Source organism: Grampus griseus (assembly GCF_964374135.1).
Source record: "Grampus griseus genome assembly, chromosome: 5".
Lineage (NCBI taxonomy): Eukaryota > Metazoa > Chordata > Mammalia > Artiodactyla > Delphinidae > Grampus > Grampus griseus.
This window is the reverse complement of record NC_138998.1, coordinates 75,812,692-75,834,619: the sequence shown is the minus strand read 5'-3', so window position 1 is coordinate 75,834,619 and position 21,928 is coordinate 75,812,692. Positions and strand designations below refer to the sequence as shown.

The window sequence follows — 21,928 nt, the reverse complement described above, 5'->3', positions numbered from 1 at the left end:
CTGGACAGGATTTAAGAGCAGATTAGACATTGTAGAAGAAAAGATTAGCAAACTTGAAGATGTAGTAATAAATACTATCCGAAGTGGAACACAGGAAATAAAACCCAAAAAACCACAGGTATCAGGGAGCAGGACAGTTTTAAGTGACCTAATATACATATTAGAGTCCCAGATGAGAAGAGATTGGTAAAGGGAGAGGGCATGGATTGAGATAAAATGGGGAGGAAAAATTGAAGAAATAATGGCAGAAAAATTTCCACATTTGATGATATCCATAAACCCAGAAATCTAAGAAATTCAAGAATCCAGTTTGAGGAAACAGCATGAAGAAAAAAACCACACCAAGCAAATCTCAGCGTGCCTAACACTACAGCAAGGCACCTCGTAATCATAGTTCTTAAACCAGAGGAAATCAAAGCATCGAGAGAAACCTGGGAGCTTTAGGGGGGAGGGAGTAACAATGATCTGGAAGGGGCTGGGGAAGCACTGTCCTCAGGGAAGAGGTTTCAGAGTAGTAAAAAGGTGAAGACGGTGAAGAGCTTGAAAATATAGGGATTCTACTGATCCGCTGATTCTGAGCGCTCCAGGAGTCACAGTGGAAAGATCTGGGGAGTTGAGGCGCTGGCAGAGATGAGGTCGGATTTGGGTATGCATGAAGCCCTGTTGGGATGAGGATGACCTGTGAATCTTGGGTCTCTTGTGACCAGTGTGAACAGGAAAAGCAGGCATGATGTGGTTAGTCCTCCTGGTGTCCAAGGCAGATCGGGGTGGCGAGGCCAGGCTGTAGCTGTTGAGGGTAGGGACAGGTGGTCTTGCCAGGCGCAAGCAGAGCTTCACTCCAGCTGATGGAAGTGTGGGGCCTGGGGAGGGTGGTTTTAGCAGATCAAACTCATTTCCGTGTATCTACTACACATAGTTTGTGTGGTGGGGTGTTTTTTTACTTTTGGTTTTTTTTTTTTTTTGCCATCACGTTTTTAGGCACCGATTGTGGAGACTCTCTTCCTGTACCCAATAGGTTCCTGGCATAAGGAGTTATCTCATCCATTGGAAGGGGGCTTCCTGCAGAGTCTGGATGCCATATTTGAGTAGAATTCATTTTTATTTTCAATCATGTTTGGTTTTCTGAAATTATTCCCGTACCTTTCATCAGATGGTTTTTGCACTCACATCCTAGTACTGTAATCACTTGGGATCTATTTATATGAAGGTCCTAGATGTCTCATAAGCATATTTTCCTGGGGTCCTTATACCTCTCCTTCCCAAAGTCAGTTGTTATCTTTTTGATTACATGGAACTGCAGAGCCCTGCTTTATCAAGATCCAAATGAGATCAAGAAAGCATTCTATTCAAAACTGAGCAGCAGCTGAGGTGGATTAAGTAATACTTGGCAACAATTAAAAGTAAGCAAGCCACAAGTTGTACCTGCAAGGTTGCTTTATAATAATCAGCTTTTCACAACTTCTTTATTCTTAAAAGTTTATATTAGCTGTTATATTGTCATATGTTTGATAAAAGTCATAATTGAGTAAAAAAGTGTGCTAGCTTTCAGCAGTTGTAGTAGGAAACCTAGTTATTTGGACCATAGGGCCATAAACAGGGTCCCACTGCCCACTTGGTGGCTGTTTACCTTAATTACAAACCAAATATTAGAAAAAAATAAACATCATGTTGAATGTAAGCCTTATAGTCCCAAATCTATAAAATTTTATCTCATAGGGCACCCAGTATAACCTTACAAGAGCAGCATTTTGCAAGTTTAGGATATTTATGACCATGAATGTTCTTTTTATTAATTACACTCTATTTCCTGTGGCTATAATGTGGTTTTAAAATCTGTGTTCTGTTAGTAGACACAGTAAATGAGCAGTATGTATGCATTACTTGTTCCTGAGAAGCACAGTTTTCTACCGGATTACTTCTGCCAAATTATATTAATCATATTCAGATCATATAAAGCTCAGTTCATATCACAAATTACCCTCAATGTAGCGTGTGTGTGCCTGATCTGAATCTCAAGTTTATTTTTCTTGCTGTGTTTAATCTGCATAATTATAGTTTTGTTGACTTCCAATTTCCTTCAAGCAGAGAAGCCCTTTGAAAACCAAACATTTAACCGTCTCCCCTTGCCAAAAAAAAGAAAGATCTGAAAAAAAAAAAAGAAAATTTGCATTAAATAGTTTAAGTCTATTCACTGTGAAATGGTTTCAAGGAGGTGCTGAGTTTGGGAAAAATTGTAAGAAATGTTGCCACCTTTGCCACATACTCAGTGTAAGCCACCTCTGTGACTGCTACAAGCAGTAAGGCAGCATTGATTTAGTAATAGAAAAATGCAGCATTCCAACAGTAAGAAGATGTAGTCCTGTTATATTATTCTGCCATAGATAGACTATTGTGTCTAGTTTTGGTTACCTTAGTTTTTTTTCACATTCTATTTTTAATTTTTTGAAACATCGTTATTGGAGTATAATTGCTTTACAATGGTGTGTTAGTTTCTGCTTTATAACAAAGTGAATCAGCTGTACATATACATACATCCCCATATCCCCTCCCTCTTGGGTCTCCCTCCACCCTCCCTATCCCACCCCGCTAGGTGGACACAAAGCACGAAGCTGATCTCCCTGTGCCATGTGGCTGCTTCCCACTAGCTAGCTATTTTACATGTGGTTACCTTGTTTTTATATTTTATATTCTCTTTTGCCCTGTTATCCATGTAACCGACCATTGGTGCATATTTTCAAAATAATTGATTGTATTTGGAATACAAAGGGAAAAGCTATCTGATCCGCATTATCTAAAACCCTAAACCATGCTTTTTTTTTTTAACAGCATCATTCTATAAGTTGAAAGCCATCCAATGAATCAAGAAAAATTAAAAGACTATTATTGTATTAATAATCAGAGGGTTCTAATGGACCATCTCCTAAGACCCTATAACAAACTTGTTCTCATTATAAGATAAAAGAAGTAATTGACCACTTGTCATTTTTTGAGAAAATTTAAAGCATTCTATCATCTTAAAAAACTTTTCAGGGGCAGTTTAGAATTTTTTTATTAACAGCTTGCATTCGAAAATTAGAAATTTTATATTTGAGATATAAAACTAAAATACCTTGTCTTTTAAAATTATTTTCTATATTTTTTATTGTTATATCTGAACAAAGCATTCTAGCCATTCATTTTGAAAAACCGGAGCTAATAGAACTTTTTCCTCTATCCTCTATGTGATCATTCAAGTTTTCTATTAAAGTTAGAATCATTTCATTTTCAGCATGAGAGTTTTTTTTCCCCCATATTGGGAGTTATAGAGTAAAGCTTTATTAGAATATAATACCAGTATGACTGAGTAAAAAATCTTTGTTCTTAACATTGACTTACTTGAAAAGAAAATAGAAAATAATCCAGATATTTTTGTTCCCTTTCAGGTCTTCGGATAACTGTGCTTCTGACATCTTTCCTTATGGTTTTGGGAACTGGTCTAAGATGCATACCTATATCAGACTTAGTGCTTAAAAGAAGGTAAATCATATAAATAACTTAAAATTTTTCTCCACATTTTTCTCTTTCGTTATGAGTATATTATATATGTTTAGTTATAAGCTGTTAGTAAACAGTTCCATTTTTTAGATCAGTAGAGGGTCATATTTATAGTAGCATTTTTTTTCCTGACGTGATTAATTCAGTGGGCATTTATTAGTTGTCATATGGAAGACACTATACTCGTTGTTGTGTAAATAAATAGAGAACAAGTTCATCTTCACACTATCTGGGAGCTATAACCATGGGAAAATAATAGTATAACATAAGGAAGAATAATGTAGTTAATGCCATAGAAGATTTATAAAATTGCCCCAAGAGACTAAGATAAGTTTTGGCTGAGGATATCAAAAGGAAGGGCTCATGAAGAAGGTGATAATTAAAGTAAGCATTGAAGGATACGTAGAATTTTGATAACTATAGTTAGGGGAATGATATTCCAGCGTAGAGGAACAAGAGAAACAAAGGCACAGAGGCAGGTAAGCACAGGCCTCTTCCAGGATGGGGTAGGTAGCTTCATTTCTGTACAGCAGCATTTCTGTACCTGGGATCCATGGATTTATTCTCAGGGGCTGCAGGGTATATGAAGATTTAAAAATTTTTGTTTTCCTTTTGGTTATAATATTAAAAGATTTTTTAACCAATAATAATCTGTAATTAAAAGACATTTTTATTAACCAGGATGTCAGTTTCCTAGTGTTTATCTAACTGGGATCCTTGGATTTGACCTTAAGAGCCATTGAGAAAATTTTTCCCCTTGAAAAGGAGCATAAATTACTCACGTTTGGGAGACACTGGTGTAGAGAATAAGACATAAGAATGGAATATAAAGAGATGAGTTTAGAAAAGGGTATCTTGAATGTGAAGGATATTGATGCCATCCTGTAGAACTGTAGTTTCTCACTGGACATTTGGGAGCCACTTAGGTTCTTAATCTGAGCAGCAGTAGGATCAGATGTATATGAGGTAAACTATTGATTTGAAGTCTGTAGGATTGATTACAGAGGGTTGAGAGTGCCAGCAGGAGGCCTGAAAAGATGCAGTGAGAGCCCAAGCTGGAGTCATTGTTTTGCTTTATTTCTTTATTCATTTATTAGTTCATTTATTCGACAAAATTCACTGAGCTCCTCCTGTGTGCCAAGCTCTCTTCTGCACATGGGGAATATAGCAGAAAACACAAAAGAAAAATCTGTACCTCGTGGAGTTTACATTCCAGTTGGGGAGACTGGCAATAAACTAGATAAATAAGTTAAAGATATAGTATGTGCTATGGAAAGAAAAATAAAATAGGAAAGAAGGATTTGAAATGTCAGTGGAAGGATGGTGAAATTTCAGAAAGAATGGGCAAAAAAACTCTTACTGGGAAGATACGTTTTGGGGAGAAAGCTTGAAGGAATGAATGGACAATGCATTATGTAAGGGACAAGCATTTCAGGCAGAGAGAAGAGCAAGTATAAAGGGTGGGAAGGGAAGAGCACACCTGGCAGGGAGGCTGGTGGGGCTGGAGCCGCTGAACCAGAGACTTCATGGGAAGAGTGGTAGGAAATTAGACTAGCGCAGTTATGGGTGGTGGCGGGAGTGTGAGACCAGGTTCTTCAAGACCTCGTAAGGGGGCTTCCCTGGTGGCGCAGTGGTTGAGAGTCCGCCTGCTGATGCAGGGGACACGGGTTCGTGCCCCGGTCCGGGAAGATCCCACATGCCGCGGAGCAGCTGGGCCTGTGAGCCATGGCCGTTGAGCCTGCGCGTCGGGAGCCTGTGCTCCGCAACAGGAGAGGCCACAACAGTGAGAGGCCTGCGTACCGCAAAAAAAAAAAAAAAAAAGACCTCATAAGGACTTCACTTTTTTCTGAGCTAGGAAATCACTAGCAGCTTTGAGCTGAGGAGGACGATGGTCACAGGCTGCTTTTTTGAGAATAGACTGATGTTGAAGGTCTAGGGCAAGAGTGAGGAGACCAGGTAGGGAACCAGTAAAATAAACCAGGTGAGAGATGATGATGGCTTGAGCCATAGTTATGGCCGTGGTGGTGGTGAGAAGTGGTCAAATTCTGATTATATTTTGAAGGATTTGCCAGTGGATTGAATAAAGGGAATAAGAGAAAGTGAGGAGTCCAGAATTACTCCCTTGCCCTGGGAAGTTGTAGGAATGGAAAGGATAGCACAGATGCGAGAGAGAACTTGAGAGAAAGGTATCAGAGGTGATATGATTGAGGTTGCACTCTGGAGACTCTGAAATTGTTGATTCCATTAACAGAGACATGGGGCACAGGAGGAGGAAGGAATGGATTTTAGGTATAAGATGTTGGCTTTCATTTGGAACAGAATTTTTCACTTCAAAATAAATGCTGTTCTTTTTCAAATTTTCAAAATACGTTATCTTTCCAGAAAATTTAGAGTACATGTGTTTCATATTTTAAAAGGCAGATAGCAGAATCATTTGGGTTCCTGTGGAACATTGGTCTTCATTTCCTATCCTTCTGAGTGAGGTTTTAACAGATGAGTTTCATTGTGTTTGAGATGTTCTTAATTTTTCAAATATCCAGTTTTTTTAAAGCATCTACAGTCTTTAAGTACAGATTTCAGTGTAAGCTTAAATTCAACAATGAGTTCTTTAAAAATGCCTACTGATATTTTTGTTAGTTTTTCTTCTGTTTGTGCCATCCATTCTATTGCTTCTCTCTAATCTTATATCCCTTCATATTCTTTTCAGATACAAAATTATAGGAATAATAAAGAGTTGACTCTGTTGGTAGAGAAAATGGTATGAAAAATAGAGCTCATAAAGAAATGTAAGCAAAGATAGGAAAGGAAAGAAAGAGAAATAAAATAAAGAGTTACAAGAGGGCTTCCCTGGTGGCGCAGTGGTTGAGAGTCCGCCTGCCGATGCAGGGGACACGGGTTCGTGCCCTGGTCCGGGAAGATCCCATATGCCGCGGAGCGGCTGGGCCCGTGAGCCATGGCCGCTGAGCCTGCGTGTCCGGAGCCTGTGCTCCGCAACGGGAGAGGCCACAACAGTGAGAGGCCCGTGTACCGCAAAAAAAAAAAAAAAAAAATTATGAGAGATTGAACCTTTCATAAAAAGAAAGTAGAAGTTGAATTTTCTGTCTTTGTGCCTTCACCTATAAGGAATGTTAGGATATTATCCCCTTGAAATGAGACTTCACTTTATGTCCATACATTATTTCTTTAGAGCAGTATTATTAACAATGCATATGCAGCTATTAAAATGAAAATGCTGCAATTTGAATGCGTATTTTCACTAGTAGTTTCAATAGATCACCACTTTTAAGCTTCAGTCTCCATGACACTGAAGAGGAGGGGATAGAGACCTTTAGTAGGCATTTGGCTAGCACTGAAACAAGTATTTAGCGATCTTTTTCTGTGCCCTGTTCCACTTGGAGCTTTTTGAGCTTCTGACCCAGCCTTCTGAACAGTGTCCCTGCACCCTTTACTTCCTGTATTTTATCTTCTATGAGTCTTAAAGACATGAGAGTAGCAGCTTTCTGACAAGCCCTTTCCTCAATACACCTATTATTACCACCTTCCTAACCGTGGTCTACCTCTTCATAGTATCAATATTTCTTTCATCTGCAGAGTACCAATGAAAATTCAAGAAAAATTATTTTGCCACTTTTATTAACATCACAAATAAATAAAGAACTTAGAATAATGAACTATAAAGCATGTTTTCTATGCTTGGGAAGCAAATCATACCAAAAACATTACAGGTGGCATTGCTCTATCGCACCAGATGGCATTACTTTATAGTGTGAAATATGATATAGCATGCCCAGTAAACAATTTACAGACTTTTAGAAGGTGAACTTATAGTAGGTCATATCTGCTTTTAATCATAGGGTGTATCCAGTGATTCTCATAACATTATCTTTCAATTCAGTGTAATTTTCATTAATATTAACAATAGATTACTAACATGCGTTAGATAGTTAAATAGTATGGTTCTAGTAAACACAGATTTTCTAGAAATACACTCCATTGTGAAATGCTTTGTAGCTGGCAATATTACATTTAAAATGACCATACTAGAAAAGACGAATTGTTTAGTAAATGGTTTTATGATAATTGCTCAGCTATCTGAAAAAAAAAAATGAAGAGCCCTAAATCTCTGCCTTACCACTTAAGTAAATTCCAATTGGATCAAGTATTTAAATATAAAAAATGAACCATAGAAGTATTAGAAAATGAGACTCATTTTTAATAATCTTAAAATGGGGAAGACCTTCCAACTTCCAAGACACAAATCCCAGAAGCCATAGAAAAGCTTAATACTTTTGACTACATAAAAATGTAGAATATCTGCATGATTAAATACACTATAAAACAAAGTCAAAAGGCAAGTTAAAAACTGTGAAATGTTTGCAACAATAAGACAAATAGATAATTTCCTTAGTTGAAAAGAACTCTGTTAAATCAATAAGAAAAATAGCAAGTCAGTAGGAAAATGGGTAATAGATATGAGCAAGTAATTACAGAAATTGAAATACAAATCTTAAGATGCGCAACCACTTCATCATAATTAAAGAAATGAGGGCTTCCCTGGTGGCACAGTGGTTAAGAATCCGCCTGCCAACGCAGGGGACACGGGTTCGAGCCCTGGTCCAGGAAGATCCCACATGCCACGGAGCCACTAAGCCCATGCGCCACAACTACTGAGCCTGCGCTCTAGAGCCTGCACTCTAGAGCCCGCGAGCTGCAACTACTGAAGCCCGCGCACCTAGAGCCGGTGCTGTGCAACAAGAGAAGCCACCACAGCGAGAAGCCTGTGCGCCGCAACTAGAGAAAAGCCTGCACACAGCAACGAAGACCCAACGCAGCCCAAAATAAATAAATAAATAATTTTTTTTAAAAAAAGAGGCAAACCATTTACAAAAATAATTAAAGAAATGAAAATTAAAAGAGCAATAATATGTTGTTTATTGGCAAAGATGAAAAAGTATGATGATGTGCTGTGTTGCCCGGGGTATAGGGAAAAATAGGCATTGCTGATGTGCAAGCAATTTGGGGCATCCTATTTAGAGGGCATTTTTGCAGTATTTATCAAATTCAAAATGCACATGTCCTTTAACCCAATACTTGTCATTCTAGAAATTAGCCTACATATAAAGCTCTACCAGTTTGTAAGGAAAATCACATTTGTGTGGCTTTGCCTGTAATAGCAAAAGGCTGGATGCAACCCAAACGTCTTCCACCAAGGACTAGTGATGGTGAAGTATATAGTGGAATAGTATGTAGCTGTGAAAAGGAGGTGAAAGTTCTATAAATGCTGATTTGGAAATATCTCCAAGATACATCATTGAGTTTTATAAAAGACAAAGTTTTTAATGTTATGTTTAATATATTCCTACTTAGAAAAAAGTGGGAGGGATGTATTTGGTAAGGACTGTTTCTGAAAGAAACCATTACCATTGGTTGTTTCTGAGGAGGAAGCCTGGGAACCTGGAAGTCTGGGGTGGAAAGGAGATTTACTTTTTGTTTTATACTCTGTTCTCTGCTTGAGAATATTTTTACCATGTGAATATATCACCTTTTGGACTGAAAACACTAGTTAAGAGAAACTAAAATGAACACATCAGATCTTCAATAATGAGAATAAGAGAAGGAAAGGCAAGGAAGGGTTATATGTAAATTTCCCCAGTATAGAAATATAAACCCTTTGATATAAAAATGAACAATTGGTAGATTTAAGAACGAAGACTCTTCTCTGTAAAACACATAGGATTCTGATCAGTGTGTTCTAAAAGTATGGTCCACAGATAAGCTGCTTATTAAAAATACAGATCCCTGGGCCCCACCCCAGTCCTACTCATTTAGTCTTAACAAGTTCCTTTAGTTAATTTTATACTCATTTTAAGTTTGACAACCTGACTGCCCTAGGTGCGTAGCATCCTCACTTTAACTAGTAACTGCATTGTGCTTGCCCATCCTACAGTATAATCACATAATATTTTTAATGTCTTATTTTAAAGCAGATTCTATTTAATAGTTTTATTTGCAATTTGACTCTTAAAACTCCAGAGGTCAGATTTCATGAATATATTTCTCCATGATGGTCAGCTGGGATTCAGATAAGAAAGATTGGTAGGAGATTAACTCCTCATAATAAGCATTTAACAGGGGAAAAAGCCAATAGAAGATACGTAAAGTGATCTTTAGAGTTTTGGAAGATACTTTTTTTCCCTTTTGATTGTCTTTGGAATGTGATTATTTCTGAGACATTTCTTCTAAGGACCTATAATATCATATATGAATTTTTAAATTTACTTTTTTTGTTGTTAAATATACATATAGAAGAGTACATAAAACATTTATGTACAGGTTAGTGAAATAATCATGAAAAAGACAGCTATGTACCCATCACCCAGGTTAGAAATCCAGAAATCCCCTGAGACCCCCTCCCTGATTTATAACCCTGTCTCTCCTTACTGTACATAATCATAATCACAAATGTTGATAGGATTTTCAGAGTAAACTGAGTTGAAAGTTATGGAGAATATATTCAAAGTCTGTTGCAAATGTCTGTTTATTCTTTTCTTCTGAATAAAGATTTGCCATAGATTTTTTTTCCTATTAATATGGAAAGGCACAAACAAGTAAAAGATTATTTTATCTGCAACAGAATGATTACAGGAACAAAATAGGCCAGAAGTAGACATTGGTAATAATTTAACATATAATAATAAACACATAAATCAATAGGGTTACTAAATAAAGCATATTTTATTAAATAGATCTATCTATTATGTGTTTGGGCAAATTGGTTACGTATTAGAAAAAGAAATGTGGATACTTAACCATACAGCGTGCATTAAAATATATTCCTGATGGATTGATGAGCTTCATAGTTAAAATGAAACAGTGTAAGGGAAAATTAATCTTATCCCTAAAGAGATTGCTTTTCCAAGTATAAAGACAGTGAAAGAAATCATAAGGGAAGCATTTGTAGATTTGACTACATAAACATTTGAACCCTCATGTTTCTAAAAGAAATCATAAAATTAAAATACAAACTAGGAAAAATATGTGTTGCAAATATGATATCTAACTTATAAAATAATATAAAAATATAAGCACTTCTGAAAAGAGAATGGGAAAATGAACATAATAGACATTCTTAACAAATGTTGGTTTGCAGATTTCAGATTTCATTATTTAAATTCATAACTCGGCAGTCAGCATTTATTGACAGTCTGTATTTGTAAAGCATAGGCTAAGCTGTGTAAAGAGATAAAAAAATACACAAGCTCAATAAATAGAAGTTTATTTTTCTACCAAGAAACAGTCTAAAAGATAGTGGGCTGCTCCAGGCATGTAGAGAGCTCTGTTCCAGGGACCCAAGTTCCTTTTCTGTTGTTCTAACATCCCCTGGGGTGATATCCTTGTCCAAGTGGTCAAAGCTGGCTCATCATCAGTGCTTTCATTGTAGCCCACAGGAAGGGGAAATAGGACATGCAGGGCAAGTGACTACGTCTTTAGGTGATGACTAGGAAGCTGTATGTATCAATTCTACTCACATCCCATTGGTACAGACTTAGTACATGGCCACACATATCCGCAAGAGGAGCTGAAAATGTAGCTCAGCAGCCATGCCCCCAGTTAAAATGCAAGGATGCTTAAAAAAAAAAAAAAGATATAGCTATCACAGCATAAACAGAAATAATGGTACAAGGCACTAAATTGGCACTAAATTAAGCAGTACTCCTCTGGGTAGGAAATCTCAGCTAGAAACAAGTACTTCCTGTTAGGAAGATTGTGGAAGTCTCATTTTTGCCATGGAATGTCACATTTGATTTCTTTTTGTAGAAGTGGGAGGATTTGTTCTCTGTCCCAGGTAACAAAGTTGGTTTGAAAGTAATTTTAAGAAATAACAACAAAAAATGCATGGATGCTGTAACAAAAGAAAGGGAGAATGGATGTAAGGACACAGTTAGTAGTCTCTGCTATCAAATGTCTCCATGTATCCAGGTACCTCCTCTTCCCATGCAAAAAACATATTCATCTTTCCTCAAAGGATAAGACCCACAGTCCAGTCCAGTTATTGTGTCCAACTCAAAATCCAGAGTCTCTGGCTTCTATCAGTTCTTGGTGGTTCTCTGGGAGTGATCCCTTTGATTGTTCTTTGTGGTTTTGGCTTTGTCCTTGGGAAGGCTCTTTTTTGGTCCATTCTTCTTAGTGAATACACCTGAAGTTGGAGGCTATGCCATTCTTAGGGGCTACACAGCTGTGGTGTTTCACTTTCTGCCTGATACTGATTTGGGGACCTCAGGATTACTTTAAGAATCAAGCATCTTAAAGCTTCATAGAACCGTTTTGCGGTGTCTTTGGTGATACACTTCCCTCAAACATTTAGTAGGCTTCTCTATTTACATCCAGTGGGTTCATGTAAAGTTAGCCACATCCAAAGATTTTTACTCATGGCTGTGTTTCTTACACCTGCTGAATCTCCTTTCCTTTACTCCTTCTGTGCTCAGCTCATCCCTTTTCCCTCAATTTCGTGGTGGCTGCCAGGATGCCATCTGATAAAAGGACTGGGTAGGAAAATAACACCTTTAATTTGATCTTTGCTGCTAGACAGGCTCTGAAGGATGTTATTTCCTGCCATTTTAGGATACAGAAGCAACCTGAGGCTTCAAATTCCTGGATTCTCATTAAATTTGGATAGTAGGCCTTGGGCAGAGAGAAACCCCCTTAGCAGAGCTCTTGTCCCTTCCGTCTGTGCTTGCAAACCAGCTACCACTTGCCTGGCTCCATCTCTCTTGTAGTGCCATCCTAAAAGCGGCAAGGGGCAGGAAACAGAGTAGTGTTCTGATTTTTTTCCAGCCAGTTCCAGGTAATCACAAGCAGTGGTTTTGCTGCATCTCACAAGTCACCTGCCTTTTCAGCCTGCAGCCTAACCACTAAATCAGTGCCAAATATGTTATGCCTTTCTGAATGCAGAATTCTAATTCTGGAGCTAATTTCTCCATCAGGGAACAGTTAAGCTGTTATAGTGAGGAGTCTCAAAATATAATGGCTGAAACAAGATAGTATTTCTTTCTTATGTGATAGTCCAGAGTTGGCAGGTGGGCCAGGGCCTAGGCACCTCTGTTCTACAAAGGAACCTAAGTTCCCTCTATCTTGTTGCTTCCCTAGGGAGATGCCTTGGCAGGACAGTCCAGAGTGGATTTATCCACACTGTAGTAACATTTCATCCCACAGGAGGAGGGAGAGGGAGACCAGGGAGAGCATTTTATCCTCAAGGAGGTGACCTTGAAATCCTCCCACTCTCATCACATTGGCCCAAACTTGGTAACAAGACCCCACCTCACTGCAGGGGGAGCTTGGAAATGCAGACTGTAGCTCACCCCAGCACAGACTTGGGGTGCTCTGTAATTAAAAGGAAAATAGAGAGAATGGACACTGGGGGATAGTTTATTGTCTCTACCACAGGCAAACTGGCTGTTTAGGGGGAAAAGGTCAGTTTATATCCTCTTTTTATACCATGCATCAAAATAAATTCAGATGAATTAAATGGTTAAATATTTAGTTGGAAAACAATATATAGGAGTATTTATCTGATCTCTACATAGGAATTTTTTTCTAAAGCATGAAAAACAGGAAAATTATAAAGAGAAAAATTGATCTGACCACTTACAAACTGTTGAGTGTACAAATTGTTAAGCTTAAAACAAAATTGACCAACAGGAGAAAATATTTGTCAAAATAAGGGCAAGAACAGGTAAATAATACAAATAAATATATTAAGCACTCATTGAAAATAAGAAAAATTGTAATATACCAATGGGAAAAAAGACCAGTAGTCAAAAAAAGAAATGCAAATTAAAACAAGGAGATCCCTGGACTTCCCTGGTGGTGCAGTGTTTGAGAGTCTGCCTGCTGATGCAGGGGATATGGGTTCGTGCCCCGGTCCGGGAAGATCCCACATGCTGCAGAGCGGCTGGGCCCCTGAGCCATGGCCGCTGAGCCTGCGTGTCCGGAGCCTGTGCTCCGCAACGGGAGAGACCACAGCAGTGAGAGGACCGTGTACCGCAAAAAACCACACACACACACAAAAAACAAGGAGATCCCTTTTGGCCTTACCAAGTGTGACAGACAGAATAATACCCCCATCCCCCAAAGATGTCCATGTTCTAATACCCGGAACCCGTGAATGTGTTCTGTTACATGGCAAAAGAGAACTACGATAGTAGGTGGAATTAAGTTTGCTAATCATCTGACCCTAAAATAGGGAGATTATCCTGCGTTATCCAGGTGGGCCCAATGTAATCACAAAAGTCCTAAAAGGAGAGATAGAAGAGGAAGTCAGAGAGATGCAGTGTGAGAAGGACTCAAACCACTGTTGCTGGCTTTGAAGACAGAAGAGGGGGGCCAGGAGCCAAGGAATGCAGGTGGCTGCTAGAAGCTGGGAAAGACGAGGAAGCATATCCTTCTCTAGAGCCTCCAGGAAGGAACATAGCCATGCCACACCTTGAGTTTAGCTCAGTGAGACCCATGTTGGACTTCTGATTTACAGAAATGTAAGAGAATAAATGAGTGTTGTCTTAAAGCCACTAAGTTTGTGGTAATTTGTTATAACAGCAATAGAAAACTAACACACCAATTTTGTGTGTATGTGTGTAATTTTTATTTTTCTATTAAACATTTTTTTAAAATTTTTTTCTTTATTTTTAGGTGAGTATTTTTTAAATAGTGGTATTCAATGCTTGGTGAGGCAGGCACTGTTGACCACTACTGATGGGACTGTAAATTGCTACAGGCTCTTCTGAAATACAACTTTGGAGTATATTTCATAAGATCTAAAATGTTCATACCCTCTGACTTATCGACCCTAAGGAAATAATTTGGAAATGGCAAATATTTTTATACAAAGGTTATCACAACACCATTATTAATATTAACAAATAAGTAACAAACATTAGGAAAATGTTAAATGAGTTTTTGTACATCTGTATGATAGACTATCAGTGGAGCTATTAACAATTATGATATAAAGAATGAAATGAGAAATGCTTATTATACACTATAAAGTTAAAATGATTTAGTGCATAAAACTGTATATTCAATTTGATATCTATGATTACCTGTGCCTGTCTTGATTGAGAGATGCATTGGAAAAAAAAACTGAAAGAAAAAAAGACTGAAAAATCAAAATATTAGGAATGGTTATATGAGTTACTGAATCATTGAATTTATGGACTTTTTCTTCTCTATGCACTTCTTTTCTACTACGAGTATATATATAAAATACTTTTAAACTAAGAGGACAAAATAAAAGTTATGAGACAAAAAAAACATTATGAGGCAAAATGGGGGGGAGGTAGGTCTCTCTCAGACCAGGACTAAGTCCATTTTTCTCCCGAGCTTTGCTGAGAGATTATCGTATTTGGCCTTAATAAAAATCCTGTGAGATAAAGTACGTTTGGGGAAATTGAAATGAAAGAGAATAAGTGATTCACCAAAGATTATACAGTTAATAAATTTAGATAAGTCTAGAAGCTGAGTCTTTTGATATCTAACCCAATATTCTTTTCACTGTGTTTTTTAATGAACTTTCTGTAACTGTACTTGATATGTTATTATTATAAGCTTCTTTAGGCCAAGACTGTAGTTCTTATCTTTATATTCCTTTTAGTGTCTGCTGTAGGTGCCTTGACCATAGTAGATATGCAGTAGATATTTTTAATTGGATCATAATTGGCCAAAATTATTAAAGGGTACAAAAGGGAAATAGATTTTCATAAAAGAAAACTGAGGCTATGGTAAAAATCTTTAGAAAGCTCATTCCTTTTCACCATTTCAGTCTGTTTCTCCCTTCCTAACTTCCTTTTTCCTGTAATTAATTCATAGCATCTCTGACCCTTTTTATTGCCTTTTTGGGCTAAATAAAGGAAAACTACTTCTAGCACGTTAGACCATTTTCAATATCCAGGAAATCCTGTAACACATGAGTTTATTCTCATGCAGGATGATTAGGAATGGGGAATTGGGAGAAAGCTTGTGAACCATTGGCATATTGAGTGTTAGAGATAAGTATTCTTATTCTAAATCATTTCTCATTAAAAATACATAGAATTTAAGTTAAGAATGCTGGATTTACACTGAGGAAATACCTGCTCAGTTTCTAAAAAGCCAACTCGCTAATGTTATCCCCAGTGCTAGTCATAATAAAGGTTTATAAAGTACATCTCTGCATAGAATAAAAATATGCCAGCCCATGCACCGCCACAAAGAGTAACGCCTACTCACCACAACTAGAGAAAGCCCATGTGCAGCAACAAAGACCCAATGCAGCCATAAATAAATAAATAAATAAATAAATAAATAGCTAATAAGAACCTGCTGTATTAAAAAAAATTAAACTTAAAAAAAAAGGGGGCTTCCCTGGTGGCTCAGTGGTTGAGAGTCCGCCTGCCGATACAGGGGACATGGGTTCGTGCCCCGATCCGGGAGGATCACACGGGCTGCAGAGCGGCTGGGCCCGTGAGCCATAGCCGCTGGACCTGTGCGTCTGGAGCCTGTGCTCCGCAGCGGGAGAGGCCACAACAGTGAGAGGCCCGCATACTGCAAAAAAAAAAAAAAAAAATTTGTGGACTGGTGAAATCACATTTAATTTTGATTTCTAGTCCTGGCTTAGCCATTAGCTAGTTATATGACTTTGAAACTCCCCTCACAAATAATTTTTGAAGAAAAGAAAGTTATAAATAAGTTATAAAATAAGTGTGATTTTAAATGTATTATTAGCTTTTCTGGAACTCGGTTTTCCTATAAAATCAAGAGGGTGGGTTATCTAGCTGAGGTTTGAAGTTTCTTCCAACTATAAAAATTCAAATTCTAAAATATCGTATTATTTTAAGTAGAAAATAATTTAAGAATCATGGGTATTTGTTCCAGAATGTCAGGAAGCAAAAGGTTGGGATACCAGAATATCATTAAATACAAGCTAAAATGTCAAGTACATGAAAACACATGAACTTACAGGTCTTCAGTTTGAACTTTAGCTATTGGCATTTGTTTGAAAAGCTATAGTATATTGAATAATAAGAAAAGGAATGCAGCTGTGCAGAAATGCCACACTACGTGCCCCTGAGCCTTGGCCTCTCCATGGGCAGGGGCAGCAATTGAGGGCTGAGGTGCCCAGGGCCGTGGCAGATGTGGCCAGGCCATGCTAGGTGTCCTCATGCCTGCCGTGGGCCAGCCAGCCTCAGCAGTACCGACACTGGTGGGCCGCTCCCACTTCCTAGTCTCTACCATCTGGTTCTGCTGATGCTGGAAAAACTCCCAAAGCTCTGATCTAATCTTCTTCTCAGCCCACAAGGGAAATTCCCCTATTTTCCACCTGGCCTGTGGGGACAGTGTAAACTAGGCCTCAGAAGTAGGCAGAAGCTACGTAAGGAGAAAAAAAAGGGACAAAGAAAAAAGACCCAAGGGAGAAGGGAAGAAAAGGAAGTTGGGTGGGGAGGGGGAGACAAGGAGAGGGAGTCAATTAAGGGACCAGTGAGAGGAGACTGGGATGAAGGAGAGCAGTACCCCTGCGCCTTGGCACGTCTGTCAGGGCTTGACCTGCGAAGGTCAGGACACCTGCAGTCTCCTAACTGTGAATATACGAGTATACCCATCTTCAACAGGCATGAAGTTGCAGGCAAGGAAACAAGAGTTAGACCCCTTGAATTAACTAGTCAGCTTCCAGAGAGCTCCCTTTCTGCTACAGAGCTTTTTGCCCAGGAGACAAAACTACGTCCTCATGCTGCTAACTTCTGCCTGCCCTCCCCGGGTGCACTGTGCTGGAGACAGTGCTAAAGCCTTGACCTCGCTCTAACCACTCTCATTTTCTTTTTCTAAAAGTTTTGTTTCCCAAATATTAATCACCTTGTTTTTTGTATTGCTGAATAGAAGCTTTTTAAAATTTACAAGTGGAACTGATGTGATGTATGTGGTGGAACTTTGTGAGGTTTGTACAACACAGGTTAGTTGTGTATTTCGGTGACCCCACTTCCCTGTACTTGGATCCTGGAGAGCATCCACACTGCCTTCGCACCCTGGGAGGCACTCTGGGGAGTTTAGAAACCGTGGTCCTTACCCACAAGGAACTTAACTGCTACTTGCAAAACAAAACTGAAGCATGTAATCATGACAGAAAAATTAACGTTAAGTTATGTGATCTACTTCACTTAACGGAAGGTTGTGAATCACACCTCTTTTGTTGTTCTGTGTTGTTGTTTTTTGTTTTTTTTTTATTTTTACATCCTTATTGGAGTATAATTGCTTTACAATGGTGTGTTAGTTTCTGCTTTATAACAAAGTGAATCAGTTATACATACGTTCCCATATCTCCTCCCTCTTGCGTCTCCCTCGCTCCCACCCTCCCTATCCCACCCATCCAGGTCGTCACAAAGCACCGAGCTGATCTCCCTGTGCTATGCAGCGGCTTCCCACTAGCTGTCTGTTTTACGTTTGGTAGTGTATATATGTCCATGTTGTTTTTAACAGTCAGCCCAGATCAATCGGTATGAGTTTCTGAAAGCCAGCTTCCTTCAGGAGTGCTTCAAAAGCATTAGGACAATCACAACAAGTTGCATTTATCTTTCAGCATGTGAAGGCAGAGAGACTTTTAAGTTCAGACTGTTCGTGTAAGCTGGGTGTTTTTCCTTTTCATACTGTCAAGTTCATATACCTAATTTTTGTTCTGGCATCTGTTTTTAACAATTAGAATGAATAGTCTAATTGTAAATTTCCATTTTCTCATGTATCCAACTTCCATCCTCAGCAGTCTCCTGAAACTGCTTCTGCTCAGATCATGCAAGACCTCCTTGTTGCCGAATCCAGTGGTTACATTTCAGTTAAACCCTCTTTCTGTTTGATCTGAAATTATTGGTACCTCACTTTCATCTTCTCTAAACCCTTCTCTCCTTAGTTCCTATGACACCAGTTTTTCCTGTTTTATTTTTTTTCTGCCTCTATAATTACTCCTTCTCAATTGTCTTTCTAGACTCCTCTTCCCCTGACTATTTAAATGATGGTATTCTCCAGAGTTTGTTCCCCAAACCCAATGTATATCTCTCATCTCAGACCTCTTTCCTTAGCTTGCAACCTGTAGTCAACCACTTATTGGACATTTCTACAGTTATGGGTACCCCCCTTTATATCCAGTCATTCACTGAACTATATCTATTATACCACCTTAACAGCCCTCCAAACCATCCCTTCTCTGTACCTCACTGTTGTTGCCAGTAGTGCCACCAGGTCCTTGTCCTGGACTCCATGCCTAAGAGTGTTCCACTCTGGTTTTCCTTCAGTTTTGCCATTCCTTATGGGGTGAGGAGTCTGTAGAGCCGAAGAGATGTGTCTGCCCTGCCCATCACCACTTTCAAGCTACACAAGACCCCAGCAATCCCTGCAACATACCTCTTTCCCAGGTCTGTTCTTCCAAGAGTGAACTGCATCCCTGGGATGTGCTCCCTAGGCCCAAGGGGTAGCTAAGGGGCAGGTGTTTGGAAGGGGATAGATGGAGCTTGGATGGAGTTGGACCTTAAGGTTCATGTGCATGTATGTGAAGCCCCTGATGTTATAGATCAGAACCAGAGGTCAGAGGAGAAGGAGGGTGTGCAGGGACCTCTACTAGTACTCTTGTCCCAGGCCCCACAAGCTTAGGCCTAATTACTGCCTTATTTTTCTTTATATTCCTGATAGAGTACTGGTAGGTTACTCTTCAACTACTCTACTTAAAAAGCTTTAGCTTTTTAATTTTATATTCCCATGTACCCATGGCTATCACAGTGCCTACCCAATACACAGTGAATACTCAGTACCTCTTTGTTAAATGAATTAAATAATACAACTTGTATTGAACTATTTATAATTATTTCCTCTCCTTAATTGTCATTTTAAAGAATTTACGGCAATGTTTGTATGATTTTATTATGTCTTAGGGCCAGTACTTTTCCAGGAAAAAAAAAAAACCTCTATGCATTACTATAAAATGGGAAAACAAGATTTTATATATATAACTGAATTATTTTTAAATATATTTTTACAAACAAGTTAATTTCATAAAATAGGGTAAGTTTTTTTTTCCCCAAGGATTTTTATTTTTTTTTAACATCTTTATTGGAGTATAATTGCTTTACAATGGTGTGTTAGTTTCTGCTTTATAACAAAGTGAATCAGTTATACATATGTTCCCATATCTCCTCCCTCTTGCGTCTCCCTCCCTCCCACCCTCCCTATCCCACCCATCCAGGCGGTCACAAAGCACCGAGCTGATCTCCCTATGCTATGCGGCTGCTTCCCACTAGCTATCTATTTTACATTTGGTGGTGTATATGTGTCCATGCCACTCTCTCACTTTGTCCCAGCTTACCCTTCCCCCTCCCTGTGTCCTCAAGTCCATTCTCTACGTCTGCGTCTTTATACCTGTCCTGCCCCTAGGTTCTTCAGAACCATTTTTTTTTTTTTAGATTCCATATATATGTGTTAGCATACGGTATTTGTTTTTTTCTTGCTGACTTACTTCACTCTGTATGACAGACTCTAGGTCCATCCACCTCACTACAAATAACTCAGTTTCGTTTCTTTTTATGGCTGAGTAATATTCCATTGGATATATGTGCCACATCTTCTTTATCCATTCATCTGTTGATGGACACTTAGGTTGCTTCCATCTCCTGGCTGTTGTCACTAGAGCTGCAATAAACGCTGTGGTACATGACTCTTTTTGAATTATGGTTTTCTCAGGGTATATGCCCAGTAGTGGGATTGCTGGGTCGTATGGTAGTTCTTTTTTTTTTTTTTTTTTAATTTTTTTTTTTTGGTAGTTCTACTTTTAGTTTTTTAAGGAACCTCCATACTGTTCTCCATAGTGGCTGTATCAATTTACATTCCCACCAACAGTGCAAGAGGGTTCCCTTTTCTCCACACCCTCTCCAGGGTTTGTAGATATTTTGATGATGGCCATTCTGACTGCTGTGAGGTGATACCTCATTGTAGTTTTGATTTGCATTTCTCTAATGATTAGTAATGTTGAGCATCCTTTCATGTGTTTGTTGGCAATCTGTATATCTTCTTTGGAGAAATGTCTATTTAGGTCTTCTGCCCATTTTTGGATTGGGTTGTTTGTTTTTTTTGATATTGAGCTGCTTGTAAATTTTGGAGATTAATCCTTTGTCAGTTGCTTCACTTGCAAATATTTTCTCCCATTCAGACTATACTACAAATCTACAGTAATCAAGACAGTATGGTACTGGCACAAAAACAGAAATATAGATCAATGGAACAGGATAGAAAGCCCAGAGATAAACCCACGCACATATGGTCACCTTATTTTTGATAAAGGAGGCAAGAATATACAATGGAGAAAAGACAGCCTCTTTAATAAGTGGTGCTGGGAAAACTGGACAGCTACATGTAAAAGAATGAAATTAGAACACTCCCTAACACCATACACAAAAATAAACTCAAAATGGATTAAAGACCTAAATGTAAGGCCAGACACTATCAAACTCTTAGAGGAAAACATAGGCAGACAACTCTATGACATAAATCACAGCAAGATCCTTTATGACCCACCTCCTAGAGAAATGGAAATAAAATCAAAAATAAAAAATGGGACCTAATGAAACTTAAAAGCTTTTGTACAGCAAAGGAGAACATAAACAAGATGAAAAATAGGGTAAGTTAATGGTAGGTGACGGAAACCAGTGTCAGGCAAACATGAAAATCTTTATATTACAGATTGGTGTTATGCCATGGTTACCAGACGGCAGTGCTTATAACCACTTAGTAAGTGTCAGGCCCTGAGGGACTCTAAGATATAGGTGCAAGAAGGAGCAGAACTAAGATCTGGAAAATTTAAAGATTCTGGGAAGAGCAGGCACTGGATTTCCCTGCCAGGTTTCCCATGAATTCAGAGGGTAACTCAAAATCCTGTAGGTCCCAGTTCTCCTACTGAGCTCATTTATGAGGAGTGCATTTATTTATGATGACTTTAATGCAAAAAAGCACTTACTTATTTAAATTAGAATAATTTTGAAACGCCAAAACAGCTTGTTTTTCCCTATGATTTTTCACTTTGATAATTCATGTTTTAGATTGGCCTTCCAAGTTCGGTGACCTTTTAGACTTAGTAGCCATCTGTAATGTCCCTAGTACTATACGTGCTCTGGATACTTACGTTAGCAGGTATACATGTTATAGTGAGAAATATTCTGATCTGAGAATTGAGTAAACTGGACTTGGATGGTCCTTACCTTATCTCAAGCTCACGTGTTCTATGACTTATGTTTGCTCCTTGGAAAATAGTCTATTCGTGATTTCACTGAGAAGTAGCAAAGAGTTAAGCCATGGCAATGACATGAGTTTTATACCTTAGTTTTCAGGATTCATA

The 21,928-nt window shown here is 38.5% G+C and overlaps 1 protein-coding gene across 1 annotated transcript in view; it reads left to right on the top strand.

Annotated features, from left to right (window-relative positions):
- Window positions 1-21,928, top strand: part of SLC49A4 (solute carrier family 49 member 4) — a 91,646-nt gene that overhangs the window by 6,077 nt on the left and 63,641 nt on the right. Inside the window, exon 2 of the mRNA XM_082654518.1 lies at window positions 3,423-3,516. Within this exon, the coding sequence (XP_082510644.1) occupies window positions 3,423-3,516 (94 nt within the window). The remainder of the gene's footprint in view (window positions 1-3,422; window positions 3,517-21,928) is intronic.